At 41.1% G+C, this 26,498-nt stretch overlaps 1 protein-coding gene and 1 non-coding gene across 3 annotated transcripts; one reads left to right on the top strand and one right to left on the bottom strand.

Annotated features, from left to right (window-relative positions):
- Window positions 1-4,428: 4,428 nt before the first annotated feature.
- On the bottom strand, window positions 4,429-26,208 carry SLC39A6 (solute carrier family 39 member 6). 2 transcript variants are annotated; one of them, XM_061399583.1, is made up of 11 exons: window positions 26,004-26,208; window positions 25,373-25,503; window positions 23,604-24,356; window positions 21,925-22,108; window positions 19,923-20,092; window positions 18,665-18,883; window positions 12,376-12,481; window positions 9,632-10,009; window positions 8,186-8,266; window positions 6,634-6,824; window positions 4,429-5,922 (listed from the first exon to the last, which is right to left on the bottom strand). In XM_061399583.1, exons 3-11 carry the CDS (start codon window positions 24,345-24,347, stop codon window positions 5,770-5,772), a joined length of 2,226 nt encoding a protein of 741 aa, XP_061255567.1. In that variant the 5' UTR covers window positions 24,348-24,356; window positions 25,373-25,503; window positions 26,004-26,208; the 3' UTR covers window positions 4,429-5,769. The 2 variants fall into 2 exon arrangements, with proteins under 2 accessions (XP_061255567.1, XP_061255566.1); XM_061399582.1 differs by lacking the exon at window positions 25,373-25,503 and having other exon boundaries at window positions 26,004-26,188.
- On the top strand, window positions 10,471-10,543 carry TRNAE-UUC (transfer RNA glutamic acid (anticodon UUC)). Its single transcript has one exon. It is a non-coding gene; the product is annotated as a tRNA-Glu (tRNA).
- Window positions 26,209-26,498: the final 290 nt, after the last annotated feature.

The following is a 26,498-nucleotide window of genomic DNA, read 5'->3' as shown; positions in this document are numbered from 1 at the left end:
TTTAACCTAATTCTAATAAAAATACAAGCACAATACTTAAAAAGTTTTACGTTGTTTGTTTCTGCCATACAATAACAAGGATCAGTCATAATTATACATATATCTCCTCCCTCTTGAGTCAACCTCCCTTTCCCTCGTCTCATCCCTCTAGGCCATCACAGAGTGCCAGACTGGGCTCCCTGTGTTATATAGCAACTTCTTACCGATTTTACATATGGTAGTGTGTGTATATCAATGTTACTTTCTCCATTCGTCTCACTCACTCCCTCCCTCACTGTGTCCACAAGCCCATCCTCTCCATCTGTGTCTCCATTTCTTCCCTGCAAATAGGCTCATCAATACCATTTTTCTAGATTCCATATGTTTGTGTTAATATATTTATTTTTCACTTTCTGACTTGCTTCATTCTGTATAACAGGCTATAGCTTCATCCACATCACTAGAACTGACTCAAACTCATTCTTTTTATGGCTGAGTAATATTCCATTGTATATATGTACCATATCTTCTTTATTCATCTGTTGAAGGACACCTAGGTTGTTTCCACATCCCGGCCATTGTAAATAGTGCTACAATGAGCACTGGGGTACATACCAAGCATAACAGTTTTGGAGACTGAAAAATTGATTCCAAAATTTACATAGGAAATCAAGGAAATAGAATAGCCTAAACATTTTGGGGAAAAAAAAGGTATGCAAACTTGGAAAATCCATGATTTCAAGACTTAACTGATTTCAAGAATTATTATAAGGCTACAGTAATAAAGATAGAATAAAAACTTCAGTAATAGACTCAAACAAATATGGTCCAAAAGCTGTAGTAATTAAAAAGTGTGATGCTGGCTTTAGGATAGATATATAGACCAATGGAATAGAAGAGAGCCCAGAAATAAACTTTATGTATGGTTTTCAACAAGGGTGTCAAGACTATTCAGTGGAGGAAAGGACAGCAATAAATGGTGCTGGGAAAATTGGATATCCACATTCAAAAGAGTGAAGTTGGACCTTTATGTAATACGATTCAGAAAAATTAACTCAAAGTGGATCAAAAGCTAAAACCATAAAACTCTTAGAAGAAAACATAGGGGAAAACCTTCATAATATTGGACGTGACGATGATTTAGACATGACACTAAAGGTACAGGCAACTAAAGAAAAAATAGATAAATTGGACTTCATCAAAATAATTTTTTGTGTGCGCTGAATGACAGCATGAACAGAGTAAAAAAGTAACTCAGAGTGAGAGACTATGTTTGCAAATTGCATATCTCATAAAGGATTAATATTCTGAATACGTAAAGAATTCCTACAACTCAACAACAAAAACCAAACAACTCAATTTAAAAATGGGCAAAGAAATCTGAACAGACAATTCTCTAAATAACATACACAAATGTCCAATAAGCACATAAAAAGATGCTCAACACCATTAGACATTAGGGAAATGAAGTCAAAACCACAATGAGACGTGACTACCAAAAAGCAACAGACAAACAGAAAACAAATATTGGTGAGGTTCCAAAAATTGGAACCCTTGTACTAGTGGGAATGTGACATCGTGCAGTCACTGTGGAAAACCATATGGTAACTCTTAAAAAAACAGACATAGAATTACCATATGATTTAGCAATTTCACTTTTGGGTATATTATATACCCCTCAAAGAACTGAAAGCAGGCAAACTGCTATTTGCACTTATGTTCATACTAACAGTAGGGTACCTGAAATAGCCAAAAGTTGGAAACAACTCAAATGTTTTCACTGAGTGAATTGATCAACAAGATGTGTTATATACATATAATGAAATATTATTGAGCCTTAAAAAGGAGAGAATTTTTGACATATGCTTCAACATGGATGAACCTTGAAGACATTATACTGAGCAAAATAAGCCAGACTCACGTGGGCAAATATTGTATTGTATGATTCCATCTATATGATGTACCTAGAATAGTCAAGCAGTAAGTAGAGTCAGAAAGTAGGCCAGGAGCTGAAGGAGGGAAGAAAGGGGAATTATTGTTTAAAGGGTTGGGCTTTCCAGATGGCACTGCTAAGTCACTTCAGTCGTGTCCGACTCTGTGCGACCCCATAGATGGCAGCCCAACAGGCTCCCCCGTCCCTGGGATTCTCCAGGCAAGAACATGGAATGGGTTGCCATTTCCTTCTCCAACGCATGAAAGTGAAAAGTGAAAGTGAAGTCGCTCAGTCGTGTCCGACTCTTAGTGACCCCATGGACTGCAGCCCACCAGGCTCCTCCATCCATGGGATTTTCCAGGCAAGAGTACTGGAGTGGGGTGCCATTGCCTTCTCTGATAGAATTATGGCAGCTTGCTACTTCCTTATTCATTATACTTTGTATGTAAACATATAAGTTGGGAGTTTCAAGTTCCACTCCATCTTTGGAATAGGAGTTTCTTTTTGGTCTTTATCATTTCCTCCCTCTCTGCACATCTCCCTTCCCCTCCACTGCTACTCTTTCTTAAACCCTTGACTTGATACGATGGGGATATTCAAGGAGACAAGTTTCTAGACTTCTCAAATTCTAGTAATTTTGTTTCTAATATGCTGAAATGCTTTTCTTTAATCCTGAATGAGAATTATATTAATTAAATTTGTATCTTTCCACTTCACTCTGTTAACATGGTTTATGACGGTAATGGGTATTCTGATTAGGCATCTTTGTATTCCCAGGGCCACCTTACTTGATCGAAACATACACTTCTGAGTTTGATTTGCTGTTTCATCTAGGATTCTTACAGGAGACGTAAGAGACGTGGGTTCGATTTCTGGGTTGAGAAGATCCCCTGAAGGAAGGCATGGCAACCCACTCCAGTATTCTTGCCTGAAGAAATTCTTCCTATGAACAGAGAAGCCTGGTGGGCTATGGTCCATAATGTTGCAAAGAGTCAGACACGACTGAAGTGACCATGCATTCGCTTTTGCTTTCCCTTTTTGTACTATACTATGAGGTTTTGTAAAGGTCTGGAATTTTATCCAATTTAGAAGCTATAAGTTAGCCTGTTTGTCTTGTAGATTGGGGCATAAGACATGAACTTCTGGGACACAATGGACTTTACTGTTCACAGCATAGCAAGCAGCATGAGCAGCATTTAAGACCCTCTTGGGCTTCAGGTCTCATAGAAGCAAAGGGAAAGGTTGCAGGTGGATGGTGCACATACTGAGTGTGTGTGGCACTGAGGAACGCCGAGCTTGGGGAAACCATCTCTCCTGTACAAGATCTGCTCTTTGTCTTACGCCTCATCTTTCAAGGCTGTTCACTGATAATTGGCCCAGGCAGAGTTTTCAGGGCCTTTTACTCTTGACTTAGCTGCAAGAACATATAGGGAGTATTAAGGTACCAGGCAGATTGCTTTTCCCAGAATGGTTTTGTATCAGGTTACACTAATCTCAATTAACATGATGAATTTTTTTTTTCTAATCCCATAATCTACTTGGATAATATGTGTTGCTTGAAGTTTTGGTAAATATACAGCAAAAGGGTGTTATTTTGAGGGAGGCCTGGAACAACTGTGATGTGGTGGTGATTTTAAGTTACTGATTTTCAATTTTTTCCATAAATATTCATAATTAACGATTGTTAATTATCCAAACAATTAATGATTGTTTGGATCTACTACATCTCTATTTATGTCTCCTTCTTTATTCAAGATATTATTTGTTTGTACCTTTTAATTTTCTATCAGTCTGTTATGTGTTTTCCCCCAAACAAACAGCCTTTGGTTCATATTCTATAGTTTCTGCATTGTCCTCTGATCTTCAATCTTTCCCACACAGAGCCGTGGGAACCAACTCCTTAAATCTTCTATATACTCACTATTGAGTTCAAATTGGAGTGCAAACTATGGTTGCTATCTTCCTGTTTTGTGAACTGGTCCAGCACACCTTCCATCTTCAAAATCTCTATGAAAGAAGTAGGTACAAGCCATCTCCCAAACTCCTGGAGGAACAGTTTCCAATGTCCAGAATTTCATCTTGCACTGACCCAGCAGTGGCATCAGGGTGGGTCTGTGGATTTCTGGAGCACAGCAATCATTTAGCCTGAGAAGGAGACGTCCCATCTCATCCTTTCAAGCACTCCTGCTGCCCACCCCAATCCAAGTAATTCTCGTTAGTCAGACCCCTCTCGCTTGGTCTGGGGAACAGAAATGCTGGTCCAAAACTGTCTTTCAGTACACAGGCTGTAGAGTCTTGCTCAGTTGTTCTTGATTCTCCTTAGAATCTAGGGTATCATTGCTTCTTCTCAAGCTTAGGTTCTGGGGTTTGTTTTTTGTTTGGGGGGGATTTTCTAAGTTAGGGACAGCTTTGAACAAACTGTGGACCAGTATTTTCTGAAGTGCCCTTTGTGATAAAAATGTAAAAAATTGAATAAAGCCACCTAATACAATAATATAAATGAATTGACAAGTATATATAGTCTGGGTTATATTTAAGAAAATCAAACATCTCAAATTCATAGAAATAGAAAGTACAATGGTGGTTACTATGGGAAGGAAACGAAGAGTTTCAGTTTTGCAAGATGAAAAAGTTTTGGAGACAAATTGCATAACATTGTGAATATATGCAAAATTATCAAGCTGTATGCTTAAAAATGGCTAAGATGGTAAAAAAAAAAAAAACAAGCAAAGAAAATCAGAATATATGATATGAAGCTGACATGGGAATTTATTTTGTAGAAAATCAACAACTAGAGAACGCCATACAACCCTAGTACATCTAAAGTACTATCTATAAAAATGACAACTGCTCACAACGACAACACTGAAGCACTGAAAGATACCAAACTACCTTCTGAATCCAAGAAGTCAAAGTATAATCAGTACTGTTTTAATGTTCTTACATATATTGAAATTCTAATACTCTGACAAGTGGTAAACCAGATAACCAGAACATCCAATAATGTAACTTTGGGTGATACATAACATGACTTGGTGATATCCAAGTCTTTTGACAATACATAAACTTACTCATACTCATCTGGCATATCTCCATACATATTTTAAAATTCGAATTTCTTGATCAAATGATGTATTTTTCAAATTATTAAATATATTTAGATGTCTTTACTATACAAAGTTAAATGTACAACTAAATTAGTAAAAAGTGCTGAGGTTTTATTGGAACAATTAATATTCTGACAAAAATGTTTATGAATGTACTCTGTACTTTACTAATACTGTCTTTTTTCATTTATATCTAAATTTCCCCTTCTATTTAATAACCAGTTTTGATTTTTTATATGAAATCTATAACTTCTTAATTCATACAGATTCTTCTCTTTTTCTCCTTATTTCTTAGCTTAAATTCAGTTTAAGTTTTATTGGTATCTTAAGCTTCATGTGTATTCTTACTCCTAAACACCAGCAGTTCTTCAGAGGCCTAAAATCCAGCATGGGAATCACTATATTAAATTAGTTCTAGAAAAAAAAAATTAAGATTTTTTTTCTGAAATATACAGAACATGTCATGCCAAATCTCTTGTTTATACAATAAACTGGTAATATTGGTAAATTGCACATATAGCTTATATTCCCAAAACAGAATAACTTAAATATTAAAACGTACCTTTATGTTACCACCATAACTGACCTTATAGGCATAACAAATGACAATATTCAATACAAAAAAATCACAAAATCCACTAACCTTAAGTGCTATGGATCGCATCATACAAACTCATCTCCCTATGACCTATTCAAACTACAGACAGCAAACTATAGCTTTAAGTTTAAATTCTAGCATTTAAACCCTAATTAGAAATTTATACGAAACACAATTTTATGTTCAAATATGGAAATAAGCAACATAATTCCAAAACCCAAAAGTATCCCAGCATTCTGTAAAAAGAAATATCCCCAGCGGCTACATCCATGGTCACTAGCATCATTGTGCAACATCTCAGGTACCTTTAAAACAAACAAAAAAAGAGCAACCTTTAAGTTTCCAGAACCACAGATTTTAGAAGAACTTCCAGGACACTGTACTAGCTTTCTATGTAGCTGGATATACCATGAGTCAAATTTCTAAAACATGAATCTAGCTAATAAGGTCACACAGCATTTCCTAACAGTTAATTAACAATGACTACTCATGGTCTGCTCAGCAAATCAAAATTATATTGATTCAGTTTACTCCACTGTAAAATGGAGAGCTACACTGATTACCCTGCTTACTGTCTGTATCTGTACATAACATGTGGTTCACTTAAAGTTCAGAGATATGGAAATCTTTTATAAAATATAATCTTAGCAGTAAGACTGGCTGAGACTGTTAAGTGGACTTTGGTGACAAAAAGATACGACTCCTTTATCCGTTACTAAGGATCCTTTAAGTGTTCTGATGCATACACAGTTTGCCAACAGTATGTGGCTTGTACTAGGTTTCTCACAAGTCTATGTACAATTCAATGCCTGATTACTGAAACTCTCCTCTCAGAAAGACACATCAGAAGCAGGTAGATACTTCTGTGTATCCTGAAGTATACTTTGTATACTTTGTTGAGCACAGAATCTCACTGCTACTACATTTACCCTACACTCTTTTAAAAAATGCTGTTTCATTGAACATTTTTATTTCATTGTTAGTCAATTCTGTAATTTGACTTCTTAAAAACTTACCATATCAACCAGAGCAACATACATGAACAAGCCTGCAGTAAGTGCAAATATCCACATAGAAACATTCTCAGCATAATGACCAATGAAAATTCCTGTGGCCATTCCAAGATACGCCAGCATGGCTGACAGGGCATTATAAAGAACAGCCTGCTTAACAGTCATGCCAGCCTTCAGTAAGACAGCAAAGTCACCTTTAACAGAAAACACAAAAAGGCAATTAAAGTCATTAAAAACATCATTTTTAAGACATATACCCAAAAGACTTTCCAGATTTAAAAAATCCTCCAATTTTTTTGAGGAATGGGAAAAAAAAAGACAAAATTAAGAATCACCCAGGGTTAACAGTTAATCAGTTTTATAAACTAAGATATCTTTTATCCAAAGTTTTTCTTAAGGTTTCTTGTTTGTCAAAGAATGTCAATACCAAGAATCTACCACTGAGCTCTTGCACTGTCTTCAAGGGGCTTTCAAATGACCACAAGCAGGAAGAGGGAGTAGAGAACACACAGGAAATGATCAGCAAATGATTAAGGCAATATGCATCATAATTAAGAGCTGAAGAGTCTAATGTTCTGGTTATAAAAGAAGAAAAGAAATTAAGATCAAAGTACTTCAGAGAGGCTTCGTGGAGCCTGAAGGATCTAGAATGTGGAACACAAATCAGATGTTGAGGCTTACAAGCATTGAACAGGAAGATGGGAGGCCTTCGAAATGGCAAAACACACGCCAAGGGACAAAGGTGAGAATGGTGCGACAGGCGTGTGGCCACCGGTAAGAAGAAAAACAGAGATACACACAGAACCAGGGCAACTCTGGGAAGGTTTTAAGTCCTGCTGCTGCTGCTAAGTCGCTTCAGTCGTGTCCGACTCTGCGCGACCCCATAGATGGCAGCCCAACAGGCTCCCCCGTCCCTGGGATTCTCCAGGCAAGAACACTGGAGTGGGTTGCCATTTCCTTCTCCAATGCATGAAAGTGAAAAGTGAAAGGGAAGTTGTTCAGTCGTGTCCAACTCTTAGTGACCCCATGGACTGCAGCCTACCAGGCTCCTCCGTCCATGGGACTTTCCAGGCAAGAGTACTGGAGTGGGTTGCCATTGCCTTCTGGTGACAGAGAAAAAGAATATTCAAAACACAATTCGTCAACTTCTCTTTCTTTTTAGTTCCAATGACATTCTCTTTGTCAAGTTCTCTCTGTTAATGGAATATGACTCTTTATTTGCCTATGGTCTTATTCCTATTCTGTGTACAATGAAAACAGGGACTGACGTCACCATACGCTGATACAGGAAAGTATCTGGCAGGGGAAGAGGACCAGAGATGGGGCTCAGGGATCTGTTTGGCAACCCCACACAGGCAATTGTGTAATCAGAGTTGCAGGGTTAGAATTCTGGCTGGAAACAGACTTGTCCTTAGTAAGAAACAAAGCTAGCTAGGATAGTAGACTTATGAGAAGCCATAAATGAGAAAGCCTGCTGGAAACTATTGTTAGCAAAAGCCAGTGACACCAAGATATGCTACCCACCTGGAAAATACCATTTGAAGGGTTCTCTTACCTAGTTCATGAGGCAACTCATGACAAAACACGGCAACAGAAGTACTTAAACCACTTGATAAACCTTCAGTAAAAGCAGCACCTGTGTAAAAAAAATCACTGCAGTATTTTGTGGGTGTGTATTTTTAAAATTTGTATAGCACATACAATGAGGTGAAAGAAACTATATTCTGGTTGTGAATAAACAGAACTTTCTCAATTGCACTCTGTAACTTCTTCATTACTAATCTTAGATTACATTCAATTAGGCTTCAATTTCCCAAAGGAGAACAAGGAGATATGATTGAAGGGAAGGTTGGGCTGTGCCTTAAAGCGATTAAATGATCTTACACAAACCTGAGAAGTAACTGCTACCACATAAAGCACTTATGGAGAAATATAAAACAAACTGATTTAAAAGGTTTAGGGGAAAAAACCTCAGGAATCAAGAGTACAAATATGTTTTCATGCCTCAGAGGAATCCACTGTGTAACTAGACTTTTTTACTTTTATTCTTTCAATGTCTTGATAAGGGAGGTTTAAGACAAATAGCTCCCTGCTTTTAAAAGTTAACACGTTATACAACTGATTACTTACAACCATGACTGAGCATTTGCACATCCTTCTGTGTCGCTTAAGTTGTGCATGGTGCAGAGGAGGAAGTGCATGGTGCAGAGGAGGAAGAGTGCAGTGCGGGGAGCAGGGCCTGGGCTCATCTCAGCTGGGCAACAAAACAACACTGCCTCGTCGGACCTCGCCTACCTGCTCCGTAATTATTTCCATGGCTCCTTCTAGAACTCTGTGGGTCTGTGTATGTGCACAAGTGCTCATTCATGTTCAACTCTTTGCAACCCTATGGACTATAGTTCACCAGGCTCCTCTGTCCATGGGATTTCCCAGGCAAAATACTGGAGTGGGTTGCCATTCCCTTCTCCAGGGGATCTTCCTGACCCAGGAACTGTCTCTTGAATCTCCTGCTTTGCAGGCTGATTCTTTACTACTGTGCCACCTGGGAAGCTCCTCCCTTCCTGCACTAAATTACTATAAATCATAAATATTCTATTATCTCTCAATGGTAGCACAACTTACAAAAAGTCTGTAATTCTTCTTTGGGTACGGATTAGTAATTTAAACTTATTAGGTAGATGAAGATTCCTTTAGCATAATAGAAAAGACGGTGGAAAAGATACTTTCACTTTAATAATACATACTATTTATATTGCAGATAAAGTAATTTTTGAGAAAGTAACTTCAGTTTAGTTAAGGGGCCAAGCAGTTTCCAGTACTTTTTCATCTTATCCCACATTTATCAAGTACATCACTGTCAAAGCAGTCAAAGAAGAGATAACATTTTGATAACCTTGGATGTTAACAGCCTTATCAAACCAACCTACTCTTTGCTAAAATCAGCAGCTTAAAGTGGCATTTTCAGAGATCAACAAACAAGGGCTGAAACACAGAGACATACCAATTGCGAGGCCATCGCTGAAATTGTGCAGGCCGTCCCCCATGATCACCATCCAGGCCAATGTGGCGATGCCAGCGTCTTTCAGCTCCTCCCGAGAGTAGCGCTGGCTGTGGCTGTGGGGGTGGTGGTTCTGGTGGTGGTGGTGATGGAGAATATGATGGTAGTCATGATGGTGGTGGATGAGATCATCGGACTGGCCGAGTGTATCATGGAAATGCGAATGGCATTTATTCTTGCACCCTCTGGGTACATATTCATTGTAAACTTCCTGCGGATGGGCATGAGCTATCATGACCTCCTCTTCTTCCAAGATTGCTGGCTGCTGAGAATCAAAGTGGGAGGGCTCTTGTGAGTCAGCTCGTAAATAGCCTTCAGGTCCTAGATGTAAACATAAAGGACATTGGGACAAAGTCAAATGGCTCTGTTAATGCGCACATTTCAAAATCTCCACTGACAGAGTCAACAAGACTTCAAAGCATGGCAACTCTCTCACATACACCTGCCGGGCAGACTAGACTTTAGAGTACTGTTGACGAAAAACATCAGTATGTTTTAGTAAATTTTAGAAGTTAAATGATTTCACTAAGAACGGATTTTAGATGATAGCCTTCAGTAACTGCCCCAGATCCTCCCTTAAATTCTTTTGCCTCCCTATGTTTTTCAAGGTATTTTTTTTCTGATTATAAAAGCAGCACACACATTTTAAAAAAATATTTCACTGTTGACATTTAAAATATTTTAGAAAAATATTCCAGAAAAATTGGAAATAAAAAACATGCACAATTCTGTCATCTGAGTTCCTCTCTTTCAAAATTCAAGGGAAAGCAAAAGAGGGGAATTCCTTGGTGGTCCAGTGGTTAGGACTCTGCACTTTCACTGTCAAGGGTCTGGGTTCAATCCCCAGTCAGGGAACTAGGATCCTGCAAACCATGTATTGTGGCCAAACAAAAATTAAAAAGGAAAAGCAGAAGAATGTGGAATACCATCATCACCAGGAAACATTTATCTGTGTAAACTGCAACAATAGGTTTTGCTTTTTCTTTTTTTTACACTGGCATCAACTTTTCTGGGAGCATTCCTGACACTATGGTCCAATTTTAAAAGTTATTTCCTCTCATCATTATAAATTTCACTGGAAATTCTAAAGACGGAATAGATGCAGGAAGACAAGTCAAAGTATTTCACTCACTCTTTAGAGAGGAGCAGAATGCTGGAGACAAAGGGTGGACAGAAAGTCTTAGGACTGCCCAGTAGCAACAATAAAGCTGCTCTTCCTCCTCTGTCAGCAACTGAGTGTCTACTCTGGGCCAGGCACCAGGACAAAGTGGAGCAGAACAAAGTCTCTGCCTTCAGGAAGCTCATGTTCTTGGGGGAGATAGCCACTTAACAAGGAAATAGAGGTATAAATAAGGTATGGCACTGGACAGCATGGGAAGAAAATAGAAAAGGCGAATATGAGGAGAGTGAGTGGGAGACCTCTGTATTGGGATGAGCCAGGAAGGCCTCTAAGAAGGAGATGTCTGAGTTTGAGATTGAAACAATAGGAGGAGTTTATATGAAGACCTGGGAGAAAAGTGCTCCAAGCAGGAGAAACTGAGTATCAGCCTCTGAGACAGATCTGGTATACTCACAGGATGAAAAGGAGGCTGTGAGGCTGGACAGAGTGAACCATCCGGGGAAGTGGAAGGCAGGGCAGGACCTCAAAGGTCATCATGAGGCATTTGGTTTAAAATTTTAATTTTAACTGAGCCTGTCCAACAAGAAATGCCAGGCTAACAAGCTCTAGGAAACATAGTAACACAGTAACTTTACAGTGAAGAAACACAGGAGACACAGCCTTAGCCAAGTGATCAAAATTACCACCACCGCTACGTGACCCAGCATCATGGTGGGAGGCAGGTCACGTCACTGAAAAGGATGTAACACACTTTGTGCTATTCCTGCCCCGAGTGATCAACCTGATGCAAAAACAACAAACTCAAAATGAGGGACAATAAGAGGCAACATCTGACCCTGAATTGTACTCTGGATCATTTTTTTTTTCCTTTTGGGGGTTAGGGGAGTATAAAGAAATTATTAAGACAATTGGAAAAACATGAAAATGGTCTGTCTATAGACTAGAAAATGGCATTGTATCAGCTTTAATTTCCTGGTGTTGATCACTGACCTGTAATTACATAAGAGAATGTCCTTTCTCTTAGGAAATATAACAAGTATTTAGAGGTAAAGAAGCATCACTTTTGTAACTTACTCTCAAACGGTTTAGAAAAAAAATGAGTAGTATGTATATACAGAGAAAGAGAGAAAGAATGATAAATGTACACAAAATAACTGGGGAATACAGGAAGAGGCAGAGGAATTCTTCATACTATTCTTGGAACTTTTCTCTAAGTTTGAATTTACCTCAAAATAAAAAAATTATAGAAAGAAGACATATAAATATACATAGAAATAACCAACTTACTGGCAATTAAAAGAAAGTATAAGTTTAAAAAGAGGGGAGGGATTCCCTGGTGGCCCAGTGCTTAGGACTTGGCATTGTCACTGCTGGGGCCCAGGTTCGATTCCTGGTTGGAGAACTAAGATCCCAGAAGCCTCGTGGCACAGTCCAAAAAAATAAAAAAAGAGGGAGGGGAAGGTTAATGGGGTTGGAATATGGTCCCATCTCTTGCAGATAGTCCGAGTTGCCTGCAAATCACAGAGCAATGGACTCCCCTCCAGCTCTCAGATTTATAAGGACTTACGATCATCTGCATCTACTTTCTCCTCATTTGTTGAAAGTTGAGATTCATACTTGGACAGCTGCTTTTTAATCTCCACATCATCATCATTTTCAGGTTTTTTCTGATTCTGTAACAGCAAGGAAAAGCAATACTTGAAATAAGTGGTTTACTTATGCATACACCTTCAGATAAACAGTTAAGCAAAAGATTTCATAGAACAAGACAACAGTAACAGACTTCTAAAGGAATAAACCCCATCTAAGGGCAAGGCCTGCACTTAACTTCATAGCACCTAGTAGTTTGTTTTAGGCAGAAACTGTTCAGAAAGGTAAAGGATGATGCATCAGTAATATGAAAGAAAAACCACACACTCATCTTTCTGCTGGTCCCTCAGGTCACACAGTATAATCTGTTCTCATGAAAACAGCACTGCATCCCCTGGGAGCTATTTAGAAATGCATGATCTCAGGCCACACCCCAGAGTGAATGGATTAGAACCTGGATTTTAACTAGATCTCCAGGTGACTCACACACACATTAAAGTTGAGCTCTGCCTCAGGCCATCAATTCAGAACAGGCACGTCCTCCTGGCAAGTACTGATCTGCTAACCACCTGCCTGGTTTCCTCCAATGCCTCTTTTGGGCAATGAAAGCCCATACTTGCCACACTTTTTATAACTTAAAATTATACTGTGATACTGATACGTACTTGTTACTAAAACTAAAATACTTTTGCTGTCATAAAACGCCATTACCAAGTTTTCTCTTTTGAAACAAACCCTAGTAGTCAGTCTTGAATTTATCACTAGATTTTTAAACCAGCTGAATACCATACTTGAGATACTGTCCATATCTCAGAACCCAAGAATGAAGGTCACTGTTAGAACAATGGTGCCTGTGTATTACCGACTTATGGAGAATATTTAAGATAAGGAAAACAGTCACAAAAACAATCACCTTCTTATTTGCAGTATCTTTTGAATATGACTCAATCCCCACCATAACTGAGATTTCATTTTTAGCTCTAACAGTATATAAAATATCTGCACATTTTTAGGTTATAAGAGTTTTTAAAAGGAAGCACAAACCAATCTTTATACCTACCCCTGGCATGATGCCTCAAACACAGGAAGTACTTAAATATTTGTGAAAATAAGTGAATTCAGGATACTTTAAGTCACTTAATTGATGTTTTATTTCTTGTTGAGCAATGACTATCTCTAGTTTTTAACCAATTCTTTCATTCCACAAGTATTAAGGGGCTCTAACGTTTCCTGTGCTGAATCCTGGCAATACATTAATACACCATAAACCAAGATACACACAGTCCTTGTTCCCATGGAGCTTATCACCCACAGGGAGGGAAGTTTTATACAGGTAATGATTACACAATTCTTTGATTGCAATTTTTGATACACTTTCAGTTCAGTTCAGTTGCTCAATTCTTCGGCACTCAGCCTTCTTCACAGTCCAACTCTCACATCCATACATGACCACAAGAAAAACCATAGCCTTGACTAGACGGACCTTTGCTGGCAAAGTAATGTCTCTTGCTTTTCAATATGCTATCTAGGTTGGTCATAACTTTCCTTCCAAGGAGTAAGCGTCTTTTAATTTCATGGCTGCAGTCACCATCTGCAGTGATTTTGGTGCCCCCCAAAATTAAGTCTGACACTGTTTCCACCGTTTCCCCATCTATTCCCAAGAAGTGATGGGACCGGATGCCATGATCTTTGTTTTCTGAATGTTGAGCTTTAAGCCAACTTTATACATTTTACAAAGGACAAATACACAGTACTACAAGAGTGTATAACAAGACCTAACTAACTCCCACGACAGGATTCGTCCAGGAAGTGATGTTTATGCCAAGACCTAAAGATGAGCAGGGGTTTGCTGGAGAAGGGTGGGGGGAGGAGTAATCCAGGCAGGGAGATGGCATGTGGGAGGACCCTAAAGCAGAAAGGGAGCAGCCCCTTCTTTAACTGAAAGAAGTGCAAGGTGGTTGGGGTCTGGTAGGTCAGAGACTGGGCGGCCAGTAATGAGGCTGGGTAGTGGGGAGTCCAGACAGTGCAAACCATGGACTATGGACTTCATCCTGTAGTGGACTTCATCCATCATGAAGCTATGGACTTCATCCTATAAGCAATGAGACTGAGAGAGACAGAGGATTTTCAGCAGTGGTGTCCAACCTCATCAGACTCATTTAAAATCACTCTGCCCTCTCCACTCTGGATTAGAAGAGGGTAACAAAATAATGTAGACAGTCTAGTCAGGAGGCAGCTGCTGTCAGTCAGGTAAGCCGAGCTTAGACCAGAACAACAGCAAGGAAGATGGAGAGAAACAAATAATTTCACTTCTGGATACACTTAATAAAACTAGGTTGGATATGAGGATGAGGGGGATTCATAGATGATTTTCAGCCTAAGGTTTCCAGCCTAAGCAAGAAACCTGAGAATCTGGTAGAAAGAAAGTCTGAGGTAGAAATATCGTTAAGAGCCTACTGCTACTGCTAAGACACTTCAGTTGTGTCCAACTCTGTGCGACCCCATAGACAGCAGCCCACCAGGACTGCTCCGTCCCTGGGATTCTCCAGGCAAGAACACTGGAGTGGGTTGCCATTTCCTTCTCCAATGCATGAAAGTGAAAAGTGCAAGTGAAGTCGCTCAGTCGTGTCCGACTCTGTGCGACCCCATGGACTGCAGCCTACCAGGCTCCTCCATTCATGGGATTTTCCAGGCAAGAGTACTGGAGTGGGGTGCCCCACACCAAGTATGTGATTCAACCCTAATTTGAATAAAGAGATTGACATATATGGATGTCTTAAGGGAAATCCTAGGTAAAATGTTCCATTATAAGACTCTGATGCTGGGAAAGACTGAAGGTGGGATGAGAAGGGGACAACAGAGAAGGAGATGGTTGGATGGCATCACTGACTCGATGGATGTGAGTTTGAGTAAACTCTGGGAGTTGGTGATGGACAGAGAAGCCTGGCGTGCCACAGTCCATGGGGTTGCAAAGAGTCAGACATGACTGAGTGACTGAACTGAACTGAACTAAACTGATGGGTCTGAAGAGCTACCAATGCTTACCATGTAAAGAGTAGTTTTTTCTTTTTGACAGAACTAAATGAGATTTAAAACTGTTATATAAGTAACACTAAGATCTGGATGCCCTTGAAAAAAGATAAATGCAATAGTTTCTAAAAAGGAAGAGAACATGAAATGTTTGTGAAACATCTGTGGGAAGTCTTTGCTTAGAAATCATGCTTATTTACTATTTAATGCTTCTTATGCGTGTGTGCAAAGTTGCTTCAGTTGTGTCTAACTCTACATCCCCATGGACTGTACTTAGCCCGCCAGGCTCCTCTGTCCATGGGATTCTCTAGGCAAGAATACTGAAGTGAGTTGCCATGCCCTCCTCCAGGAGATCTTCCCAACTCAGGCATCGAATCTGCGTCTCTTACATCTTACTTGCACTGGCAGGCAGGTTCTTTACCACTACTGTCACCCGGGAAGCCCTTAATGCTTCTTAAACATTCAACAAGTATTTATCAATCCTCTACTATGTGCCAGACACTATTCGAGGCAATGGAGATATAGCAGTAAAGAAGATGGAGCGGTCCTGGCCCTTGAAAGCTCACATGCTAGCAGAAATTATCTGAGAACAGAAATTCCAAACTTCGTTAACTACAATGCATAATAATATATATGTAACAGAGTAATATATAGAATGCACTGTAATATCACTGTTACATTTAAAAACATGGGTCAAGACACAAGATTGATTTCACAACTCACAAATAGTTATAACTTAAAGAGTCTGAAAAACACTGATCTGTATTGCTATAGACAGCCTACCTCTTAGAGTCCTATGTTAGAGCACCAGGGTAATAAACAGCACTTTTTAGGTAAAACTAGAAAATTACACTGAAATTAGAATGGCATCTGAAATAGAAATGCAGTAAAACAAACAAACACAAACAAACCCCTCCCCTGCAAAAAAAATCCTTGAGAATGCAGAGGAGGAGGATATATCCTCAAAGCTACCCAAGTGAAGCAGCAGGGACAATGGGGACATGGAAGACTTCCTGTATTAAGGAGTCAGCTCTTGTTGCTTCACTTATTCCCTGTAAACTGACATTCAGTAAGGGTTCAAAATCTTCAGTTTGAGATTTAAGTGACTGTAAAATCCATAAGGGAAAATATTCACAGGATGGAGGAGGCTACTCTGCTCACATGCACTGGGTTCCCAACCTGAGCTCTAAGCTCAGCAAGAATCAACTATGTTAGTTTTCAAGTCTCTTCATGCCAGCTATACCTGCTATTCCAAGTGCATGATTTAATTACATATTATTCAGACTATGAAATGCCAGTGAAAAGAGTTACTGCCATGAAAATTTAAGTTGAATGCTTCTGAAAGATTCAAAAGCAAGTTGCCAATTACATAAGGCAATCACTGTATAAATCTTTTTCTACATTAAAATAGCTTTACAAGTATGTAACCTCTTGCTCAATTTAAGAGAAACCAAAACTGGAAATTTAGAAGAAGTAGCAGGGATGCAGAGAAAAAAATGATCATACAGAACTCTGACTCCAAGAAGATCTTCAGTTCAGTTCAGTTCAGTTGCTCAGTCGTGTCCGACTCTTTGCGACCCTGTGAATCGAAGCACGCCAGGCCTCCCTGTCCATCACCAACTCCCGGAGTTCACTCAAACTCATGTCCATCGAGTCGGTGATGCCATCCAGCCATCTCATCCTCTGTCGTCCCCTTCTCCTCTTGCCCCCAATCCCTCCCAGCATCAGAGTCTTTTCCAATGAGTCAACTCTTTGCATGAGGTGGCCAAAGTACAGCTTCATCATCAGTCCTTCCAATGAACACCCAGGACTGATCTCCTTTAGAATGGACTGGTTGGATCTCCTTGAAGTCCAAGGGACTCTCAAGAGTCTTCTCCAACACCACAGTTCAAAAGCATCAATTCTTCGGCACTCAGCTTTCTTCACAGTCCAACTCTCACATCCATACATGACTACTGGAAAAACCATAGCCTTGACTAGACGGACCTTTGCTGACAAAGTAATGTCTCTGCTTTTGAATATGCTATCTAGGTTGGTCATAACTTTCCTTCCATGGAGTAAGCGTCTTTTAATTTCAAGGCTTCAGCCACCATCTGCAGTGATTTTGGAGCCCCCAAAAATAAAGTCTGACACTGTTTCCACTGTTTCCCCATCTATTTCCCATGAAGTTATGGGACCAGATGCCATGATCTCAGTTTTCGAATGTTGAGTTTTAAGCCAACTTTTTCACTCTCCACTTTCACTTTCAAGAGGCTTTTTAGTTCCTCTTCACTTTCTGCCATAAGGGTCGTGTCATCTGCATATCTGAGGTTATTGATATTTCTTCCGGCAATCTTGATTCCAGCTTGTGCTTCTTCCAGCCTAGCGTTTCTTATGATGTACTCTGCATATAAGTTAAATAAGCAGGGTGACAATATACAGCCTTGACGTACTCCTTTCCCTATTTAGAACCAGTCTGTTGTTTCATGTCCAGTTCTAACTGTTGCTTCCTGACCTGTATACAGGTTTCTCAAGAGGCAGGTCAGGTGGTCTGGTATTCCCATCTCTTTCAGAATTTTCCACAGTTTATTGTGATCCACACAGTCAAAGGCTTTGGCGTACTCAATAAAGCAGAAATAGATGGTTTTCTGGAACTCTCTTGGTCAACATCAAATGACCAGAATATGAGCACACAAATGGCCAAAATGTGTACATGTCATTATTAAGCGTCCCCATGGGGACAATCTTTTGACTGATTTACCCGGTCACATCAGAGAGGAAGAGGAAGATAACCATAGGCAACTCCAAAGATATTTTCACCAGATATAGAGTCTACTGTTGAGCTTCATATTATTTCTGCGGGCACTTTGCAAACGGCAAGTCTGAGTGAGTCAGATAGTCTTTCAAACAAAACATAATATTTAGCTACTGAGTCATTTTAAAGCTGCACATACTTACTGTACATAACTCAAAGAGTTTGGGGTAAGTACACATCCGTGAAACCACCGCCACCATCGATGCCTTGTTTGGTCATTTATATAGATGTTTACCCTTTCCAGTGACTCTGAAGGGAATACTGAAGACAGAGAAGTCCAGGGTTACTGACTTCCATGAATGCTACTGAGAGCAAAAAGGTACTGAACCTCCTCACAAATGAAGATCATATACCTTGGAAACACTCTGCTAACAGTTCAGTTCAAGTGCTGCTCTAAATAAATGTCCAATGCATAGTAAGTACTCAGTACAGTTTTTCTTACCTTTTTCTTCTTATCTTTAAATTGCTTGATCAACGTGAGGACATGTTCAACAAGAAACATGAAATACAAGCCTCCCAGAGCTGTCAGCCCTTTCCATGTAGAATCAAAATAAGTATTTTCTTGAATGTTTTGAGAAGACAGGTGGCTGAAAAGTGGTCCCTTCTTCATTTCCATTGCTGGTTCTTCATGGCTGTGACTATGGTGATGACTTGCATGAGACTAAAGGCAAAATAATACGGATTTTATAAATTCATTTGCTTCACATGTCAGAAAAATTGGCTAAGATAATTAACGTCAAATATGAAACCATTCAGAATTAGGCAATTAACGTTCTACTTCAGAATGAGGGGAAGTTTAGGATATTAAAAGTAAAACTACCAATAAGCAGCAGTGACCCAGAGCTTAACATATATAATGCACGATGGCACTTCAGTGGAGTGGATCTATTCAGTGTAAAGACAGACACATTCTCCATCGATTCTCATAATGTACGGGTAGAGGGTATTTCCAATGTTTCTCCATGGCCACAAATAAGTCTTAACAGGCATATAGTGTCTACTGTTCATACATCCAGTGGAAAAGCCCCTACCACTGTTCTCAGTGTGCTTCCAAGAAGCCCAGGCTGGGTGATGGGCCCTGGCCAGCACCTGAGATCCAGGCACCCTGCCCCCGTGGCCCGCAGCTGGGTGCAGCAGGAGCTTCTGTCACTGCGTGTTAGGGAACCAGGTGTGGTGCACACCAAGGTGAGACTGGGGGTCATGGCTACAACCCATGCAAACGCTCCTAGAAGCTAAATTTCCAGCCTTTTATACATATCAATACAGAGCACAAACTGAAAATACATATATTCAATATATGTATTTATAGATGCATGCATTATGTATTAGTATTTAATGTTGAATAATAAAACACACTGAAAGTCTCTCAGTCCTGTCTGACTCTTTGTGACCCCATGCACTGTACAGTCCATGGGATTCTCCAGGCCAGAATACCGGAGTGGGTAGCCATTCCCATCTCCAGGGGATCTTCCCAACCCAGGGATCAAACCCAGGTCTCCCACTTTGCAGGCGGATTCTTTACCAGCTGAGCCACGAGGGAAGCCCAAGAACACTGGAGTGGGTAGCGTATCCCTTCTCCAGTGGATCTTCCCTACCCAGGAATCGAACCAGGGTCTCCTGCATTGCAGGTGGATTCTTTAGCAACTGAGCTACCAGGGAAGCCCTATAAAACACACTAATGGGATAAATTATTTACTTACATGTGGAAGAAGGTGTAAGAAAGCATCACCACTCAGTGTCCCGACAGCCAATGCCACAAGGAAACTCAGAAGAAACTTGAAAAACACTCGATTCATGAGAGGCACTAAGATCACACCCAGCAAAGACAGGAAACTGATGACGGAAATGGCTATAAAGCCACCAACCCAGGCTGTCAAAGAGAACAAGACAGAGCAAAGGACAAAGCAAACAACTGACACACTTTCAAAGAGAGACTGTGGAGTGGCATAAAATCATCTGTAAAAGCAGGGAAGTTTACACCTATGGCAGATTCGTGTTCATGTTTGGCAGAAACCAACACAATACCGTAAAGCAATTATCCTTCGATTAAAAACAAATAAATTAAAAAAAAAAGTGGAGCTAAAGAAATACAAATGCAGTGGAACAGAACTGTGGTAACAGAGCAATAACCAAGAAGCTGGATCAAACGTGACTGAACCCTCTGGGCAAAAGGCATAACCTAGGAGAACATTCTTCAGCGAGAGTCCATCTAGTCAAAGCTATGGTTTTTCCAGTAGTCATGTATGGACGTGAGAGTTGGACTGTGAAGATGGCCGAAGGCTGAAGAATTGATGCTTTTGAACTGTGGTGTTGGAGAAGACTCTTGCAAGTCCCTTGGACTGCAAGGAGATCAAACTAGTCAATCCTAAAGGAAATCAACCTTGAATATTCACTGGAAGGACTGATGCTGAAGCTCTGATACTTTGGCCACCTGATATGAGGAACTGACTCATTGGAAAAGACCTTGATGCTGGGAAAGATTGAAGGCAGGAGGAGAACGGGGACAATAGAGGATGAGATGGTTGGATGGCATCACCAACTCGATGGACATGAGTTTGAGCAAGCTCCAGGAGTTGGTGATAGACAGAGAGGCCTGGCATGCTGCAGTCCATGGGGTCGCAAAGAGTCGGATATGACTGAGCAACTGAACTGAACTGAGGGTGAAGGAGGGGGAAGGTATGGTTACCAAGGATGAACTCTCAACCACTTGGGAACTGTGCTTACAGACTCCCTTAACAGTTAAATTATGAGAAAGAAGAGGAAAACGTTAGGAAAGGAGGGAAGAAAGGAGAAAAGGAAAGGAAGCTGGGAATCAGTAATATCCTCAGTGAACAAAGCAATCAATTTTTCATTATAGGTTCTGAGCAACACAACTTACACTACAGCAGACTGTATCCTGGTTTCATGTATTAATAAGAGCACACTAGGATTAGGCTCCTAAACAACTCTGACCTTTCTCTAAACAATGTGACAACATACAAAGCAATCCCAACTTTTTAATAGGAGGATAACTGCTTTACAATGTTGTGTTGGTTTCTGCTATACAACAATGTGAATCAGTCATAAACATGCACACATCCCCTCCCTCTTGAACCTCTCTCCCGCCCCACCCTCACCCCACCCCTCTGGGTCCTCAGAGAATGCTGGGTTGAGCTCCCTGTGCTGTACAGCAGCTTCCTGTGTGTACGTGCTCAGTCACGTCTAACTCTCTGACCCCCTGGACTGTAGCCCTCCAGGCTCCTCTGTCCATAGGATTTTCCTGGCAAGAATACTAGAGTGGGTTGCCATCCTCTTCTCCAGGGGCTCTTACTGACCCAGGGATCAAACCCGAGTCTCCTGCATTGGCAGGTGGATTCTTTACCACTGAGCCACCAAGAAAGCCCCCAGCAACTTCCCACTAGCTATCTATCTTACACATGGTAATGTATATGTTTCAACAGAACCCAAAATTTTTGAATGACCTTGACATATCCTGTGGGAGGACCTCAGACAAGTTACTATATAATGTATTTTCTAGTTTTTGTTTATTTTTTTAGGGTAAAGCTAACACATTTGCTTTCTTCACATCCCAGGCAGAGAACAATTAAGATGATATATTTGGAATTATGCTGAAAAATGAGTAGGCTGATGTAAATAGAAGGAAAAAACACAACATAAATGTATCTACTGGAAATTATTTTTACATAAAAAAGGCAATTTTACCTATTTGTAAAGAATAGGTCTTTGGAGGGATTTCAGCTTTCTTTTCACTTGTTGTATGAATCAGACATGATCTAGTATCAATCTGATTGATGATGGCTGGGCAGAGATAGTTGAACTCGGTGGCATTCAATGGAACCTGGATGCCCATGCCATGAGATGTAAGCAGCTTTGACGCATTGAAACACTGAAGAAAAAAGAAATAAACAGTGAAATCACCGAAAGGCATTCCCATTAGAGAATCTAAAAAAGCTGTTGATGACAAAACTCCCTTTCCTTACTGAAGCTACTTCTTTACTTAAGGTAAATCAAGACCAACTTTTGTTTTAAGTACTTTGGAATTTGCCTCAAGCTACCTGGAGATACTTTGTCACAGGGCTGATTTCCCATCTCTTCTGCTTATTTCTTCCTGGGAGAAGCACATCACTAGTCACCTCTGGAGAAAGTCTCAAGACGAAAAAGTTTGAGGATAAACAGACATTCACAAGCCTGTTAACTCACTGTATAAACCTATTAAGGAAATGAGCTTTAATTTCAAGATGGGTTCATTAAAGATTGAGAAATATGTTGTTTCTGTACTAACGCTATCATACCTGGTCTAAACAAGCCCAAGGCATGTCACTCTTCCAGCAGTGACTGTACTTGCAAAACTTAGCTCAGTGCTGTGTACATACTTGGCAAAATAACACTTCACAACGAGAGAATATTAAATCTGTAGATTACTCACTCTGGCAGAGGACAACACTGGTTAATGAGACAAACCTGCACCGGCAGGCAGTTGTTTCAAAAATTTAATTAGATGACAAGCTTAGTTTGAAGAGAATCTCTGCTGGAGAACGTAAGCTCCCTCTTCTCACCGAACAAAAAAAAAAACCAACCCAAAAAAACCCACAAAAAACCACTGGCACTAGCACCTGTTTCTCATCTTCTAAAAGCTATTTTAAACTCCCACAATTCTTGGCCAATACTACTCTAAACAAACTTTATTACTAGTGTTGCTATGGGAATGACCATTAGTAGGATTATCCCAGAATTAGTAGTCATGTGATGGTTTGAATGAAATACTTAAGTTCTGCCTATTAATGTATACCAACTAATGCCTTGTTGTTGATATCTCTTAGCCAAGGCAAACTGTGTACAGCCTGGAAGTCTAGCTTCAGAGAAGAAAAACACATGAACTCAGGACTCACTGCCCAGACTTTTCACTTGTCCAGCACGTCACTCTAGGTAGCATCTCCAATTTCACCCACCTTACAAGTCACTGTGATCCCTTTGTCAAGGAGGCAAAGCTGCTCTTGCATTCTCTGGCCCTTTAAACCACACCTTTCCCTAAAACATGAATTCTAACTCCTGCTCTTTCGATCTTCCATTTTATGTATTTTTTTTTAATTAATAGTATTCACCTTTAAAGATTTTCTCCCCCAAAATAATTTCATATGTTTTAAATTCTATATTAGAAAATAGCTTCACCAGGCAGCATTATTCTTACCGAAGAACTTACCCCACAAGTTTTTTATCAGGAATGTTTTCAACATAGTGGAGACACTTTGGGCTAAGTGCCTTGCTCAGAAAGGAGAAATTCCCCGTTCAATGAACTCAACATTTTATTTTTAGTTTAGAGAGAATAGCAATGACAGGATAGACAGCAGGCATACTGATTAAAATAACGAGAAACATCTTACCTCCTGAGTATTTTCGCTTGGGCTTCTGGAATACATAAAGTCTTTTCTGGGCTCACTCATTGATTCATTGGTTCTCCTACTAGCCAGTCTGCTCGCCTGGCTCTTTCCTGTGACACTGGGTGGAGTGGAACTGTTCACATCTTTCGGGAGAAGTTTCCCATGTTTTGGAGTTTCTATGGTCTCGAGAAAGTGAGTTCCCTCAGAGACAGCATTATACACAGTTGAGGTCACTTCACTAGCACCGACACCCTCCTTGATTAAAACATTCCTTCTGCCACTGGCATGTTCTGATCGATGAGACCCCTTCCCGTGGCTGTTTCTCGGCTCTTTGCTTGAACCATCAGAGTCATGGTCTGGGCAGAGAGCTTTCCGACTGTTTTTACTGGAAGCAGCATGATTATGGTGAGAGTGATGCTCATGGTCAGAGTGATGCTCATGGTCAGAGTGATGCTCATGGTCATGGTGTATATGAACTCTCTTAATCTTATCTATGCCTATATTCTGAAGCAACTTTTTGAACCCTTCAATTGACAGGGAATTATTTTCTCCATAGCGGTGGAAAAGCTGTTGTAGATGATGCTGCCGTGTGGTAACTGCCAAGTTAACATTAATGCCAGATTCCCAACTTGGAATAATTTTTTCAGTGGTCTGAGGGAAAGCAGTGGCTGGTCCTACTTCATGAAGGGGATTTGTGACTGACAGAGTGAAGGTCAGGATCAAGATCACTGATAAATTCCTCGCCATCGCACCTTCCTAAAGAAGACAGAAAACGAAAGGAAAGAAACAACCTTGTCTTCACTTCCAAAACAATTTGAATTAAGAAATCTCATGCTGAAAACTGATGTCTAATCAAATAACCAAGTTTAACAAAGCACCATCTAGAGTGATCAGTGTAGTCCTAGATACTGCAAAAAACAAACAAAAAACCAAACTGGAGTCCTAGGCTCTACCTCTGCATTGCTGAAACATGGGAAACAACTGGAGAGCAGTTGAGTGCTAAGACTCTGTAATTAACACTATAAAAGCAATAGTAATTCAGAGACTGGAGGGACCCATGTGGTCACAGCCATATTGGCATTATATCATGTTTCAAACAAGAATTCAAAACAAGAGAACACAAAACCCAAACTAGCTACCTCAACCACGACCACCACCATTTCATAGAACAATCTTTTAACAGCAAAAAAGGTAAATATGGCAATCAGAATAAGTCACATTTAACATTTTTTTCTTAAACCATATATAAATCTATTTGAGGCCTTTCTCCCCCAATCCCATTCTTCAGAGGCAACTAATTTGGCCAGTTTCTTGAGAATTCCTCATGCATACTCAGGTACATGTGCGCCTTAATCATACTAATGGGATCTTTTGTTTTTCCACTCAACAAATGACATCTTTCCATGTGAGTATATACAAAGTGATCACATATTTTTGAATGACTGCACAGTAATAGTTCTTTAAGGAAATTAAAACTTTATTAAAAAACTGTGTTGCTCTTATTTTGCTATCACTCATCTGCACAATACTGCTGGGAACCAAAGAACTATGCTCCAAAGAGGAGTTAGGGATCCAGCTGAGCATTGAAAAGCAGAATTCAGTTAAGCAGACCCAAGTATAGGCCAAAAGAAGCAGCGAGACTAATATCTCAGGACCCAGTCAGCAGATGCCCAGTACCAATGATGGGTGGTGATCGTGACCAAATTGGTCTGCCTCCAGTGAAAATAAGGGGAGTGAGATGTCAAGGGAGAGGAGCAACTGAGCTCTACCACCTTCAGCGCTTCTTCCTTGGACCAGTTGGTAACACCTATTTCATACGGAGACAGAGGAAACCACTAGCATGGATGTATGTGGAAGTGCTCCAAACGCTGTCAGCAGTATTGCACAGCGGCTGCTTATCGTTCTGTGAAAAGAGGACGTGCGCACTATCACCGGGCTAGACTCCTAAAAGAACAATCCTTGGGGCCCGAAGTTTTAAGGGGCAGAAGAAAACCTTTAAGAAATACACGAGGAGCGAGATGGGTGGGGACAGCACGGACGAATGGCTCAGGAGCAGCTCCGTGCCTTTCCCAAGGGAGGGAAGGATGCTTAGGGCGGTCCCAGACCCGCCAGCGGATCTCCATCCCCGCAAGTCCGCGTGTGCTGGAGAAAAAAGCAGAAGGAAAGGGCCTGGAGAAACGGGTGAGCGGAGAAAACGGGAAAGAGCTCGCAAAACTGCCTAGAAGGGCTTTTTATTTTTAAACACCATAGTACTCTCTCGGAAAATGAGATGAACAGGACAAACCATTTCCTTTCCCCGTTGGACCCCGAAGCCCGCTGTGCACCCCAAACTGGGAAGTCCGGCCTCGCCGGCCCCGCGGGGTTCCCCTCTCCGCCCACCCTTCCTAGACCAGCGGGACTCACCTCTCCGCGGCCTCGCCGACCCCCGGCCCGCTCCCGCGCGCCGGTTCAAGTTCCCGCCGGCGGTGCGGAGCCGACCCTTACTTGTCTCCCTAGAGATCTCTACACGGCACGGAGAGGCGGCGGTCTCATCGGCCCGGCTGCCCCTCGGTCGGGGAAGCGCCGCGTAGACCCCGGCTAGCCGCGCCCCACGCGGCACCGCCGCCGCCTCCCGGGAGCAGGACAATCACTAATTAGCGCCGCGCGCAGCGCGCTGCCAGGAGCCACCGCCTCCGCCGGCCTCGGCTGCGGGGCATGCGCAGTGCGGCTCCACCCCGTCCCCGGCGGGCGGGTCCGCGGGTCCGCCTGTTCGCTGGCGCCGCGGGGCTCGCAGGGGCGGGAGTGGGGCGGAGACGCGGTCCTGGTGCGCGCCGGGCGCCGAGATCTGCCGGGGGAGCTTTCCTCCAGCTCCTCCGCGCCCCCCGCCTCTCTGAGAAACTCGTTCGCCAACCCCCCACC

This window comes from Bos javanicus, chromosome 24 (assembly GCF_032452875.1).
Source record: "Bos javanicus breed banteng chromosome 24, ARS-OSU_banteng_1.0, whole genome shotgun sequence".
NCBI lineage: Eukaryota > Metazoa > Chordata > Mammalia > Artiodactyla > Bovidae > Bos > Bos javanicus.
Note: the sequence above shows the minus strand (reverse complement) of the source record. Positions and strands in the feature narration are given on the sequence as shown.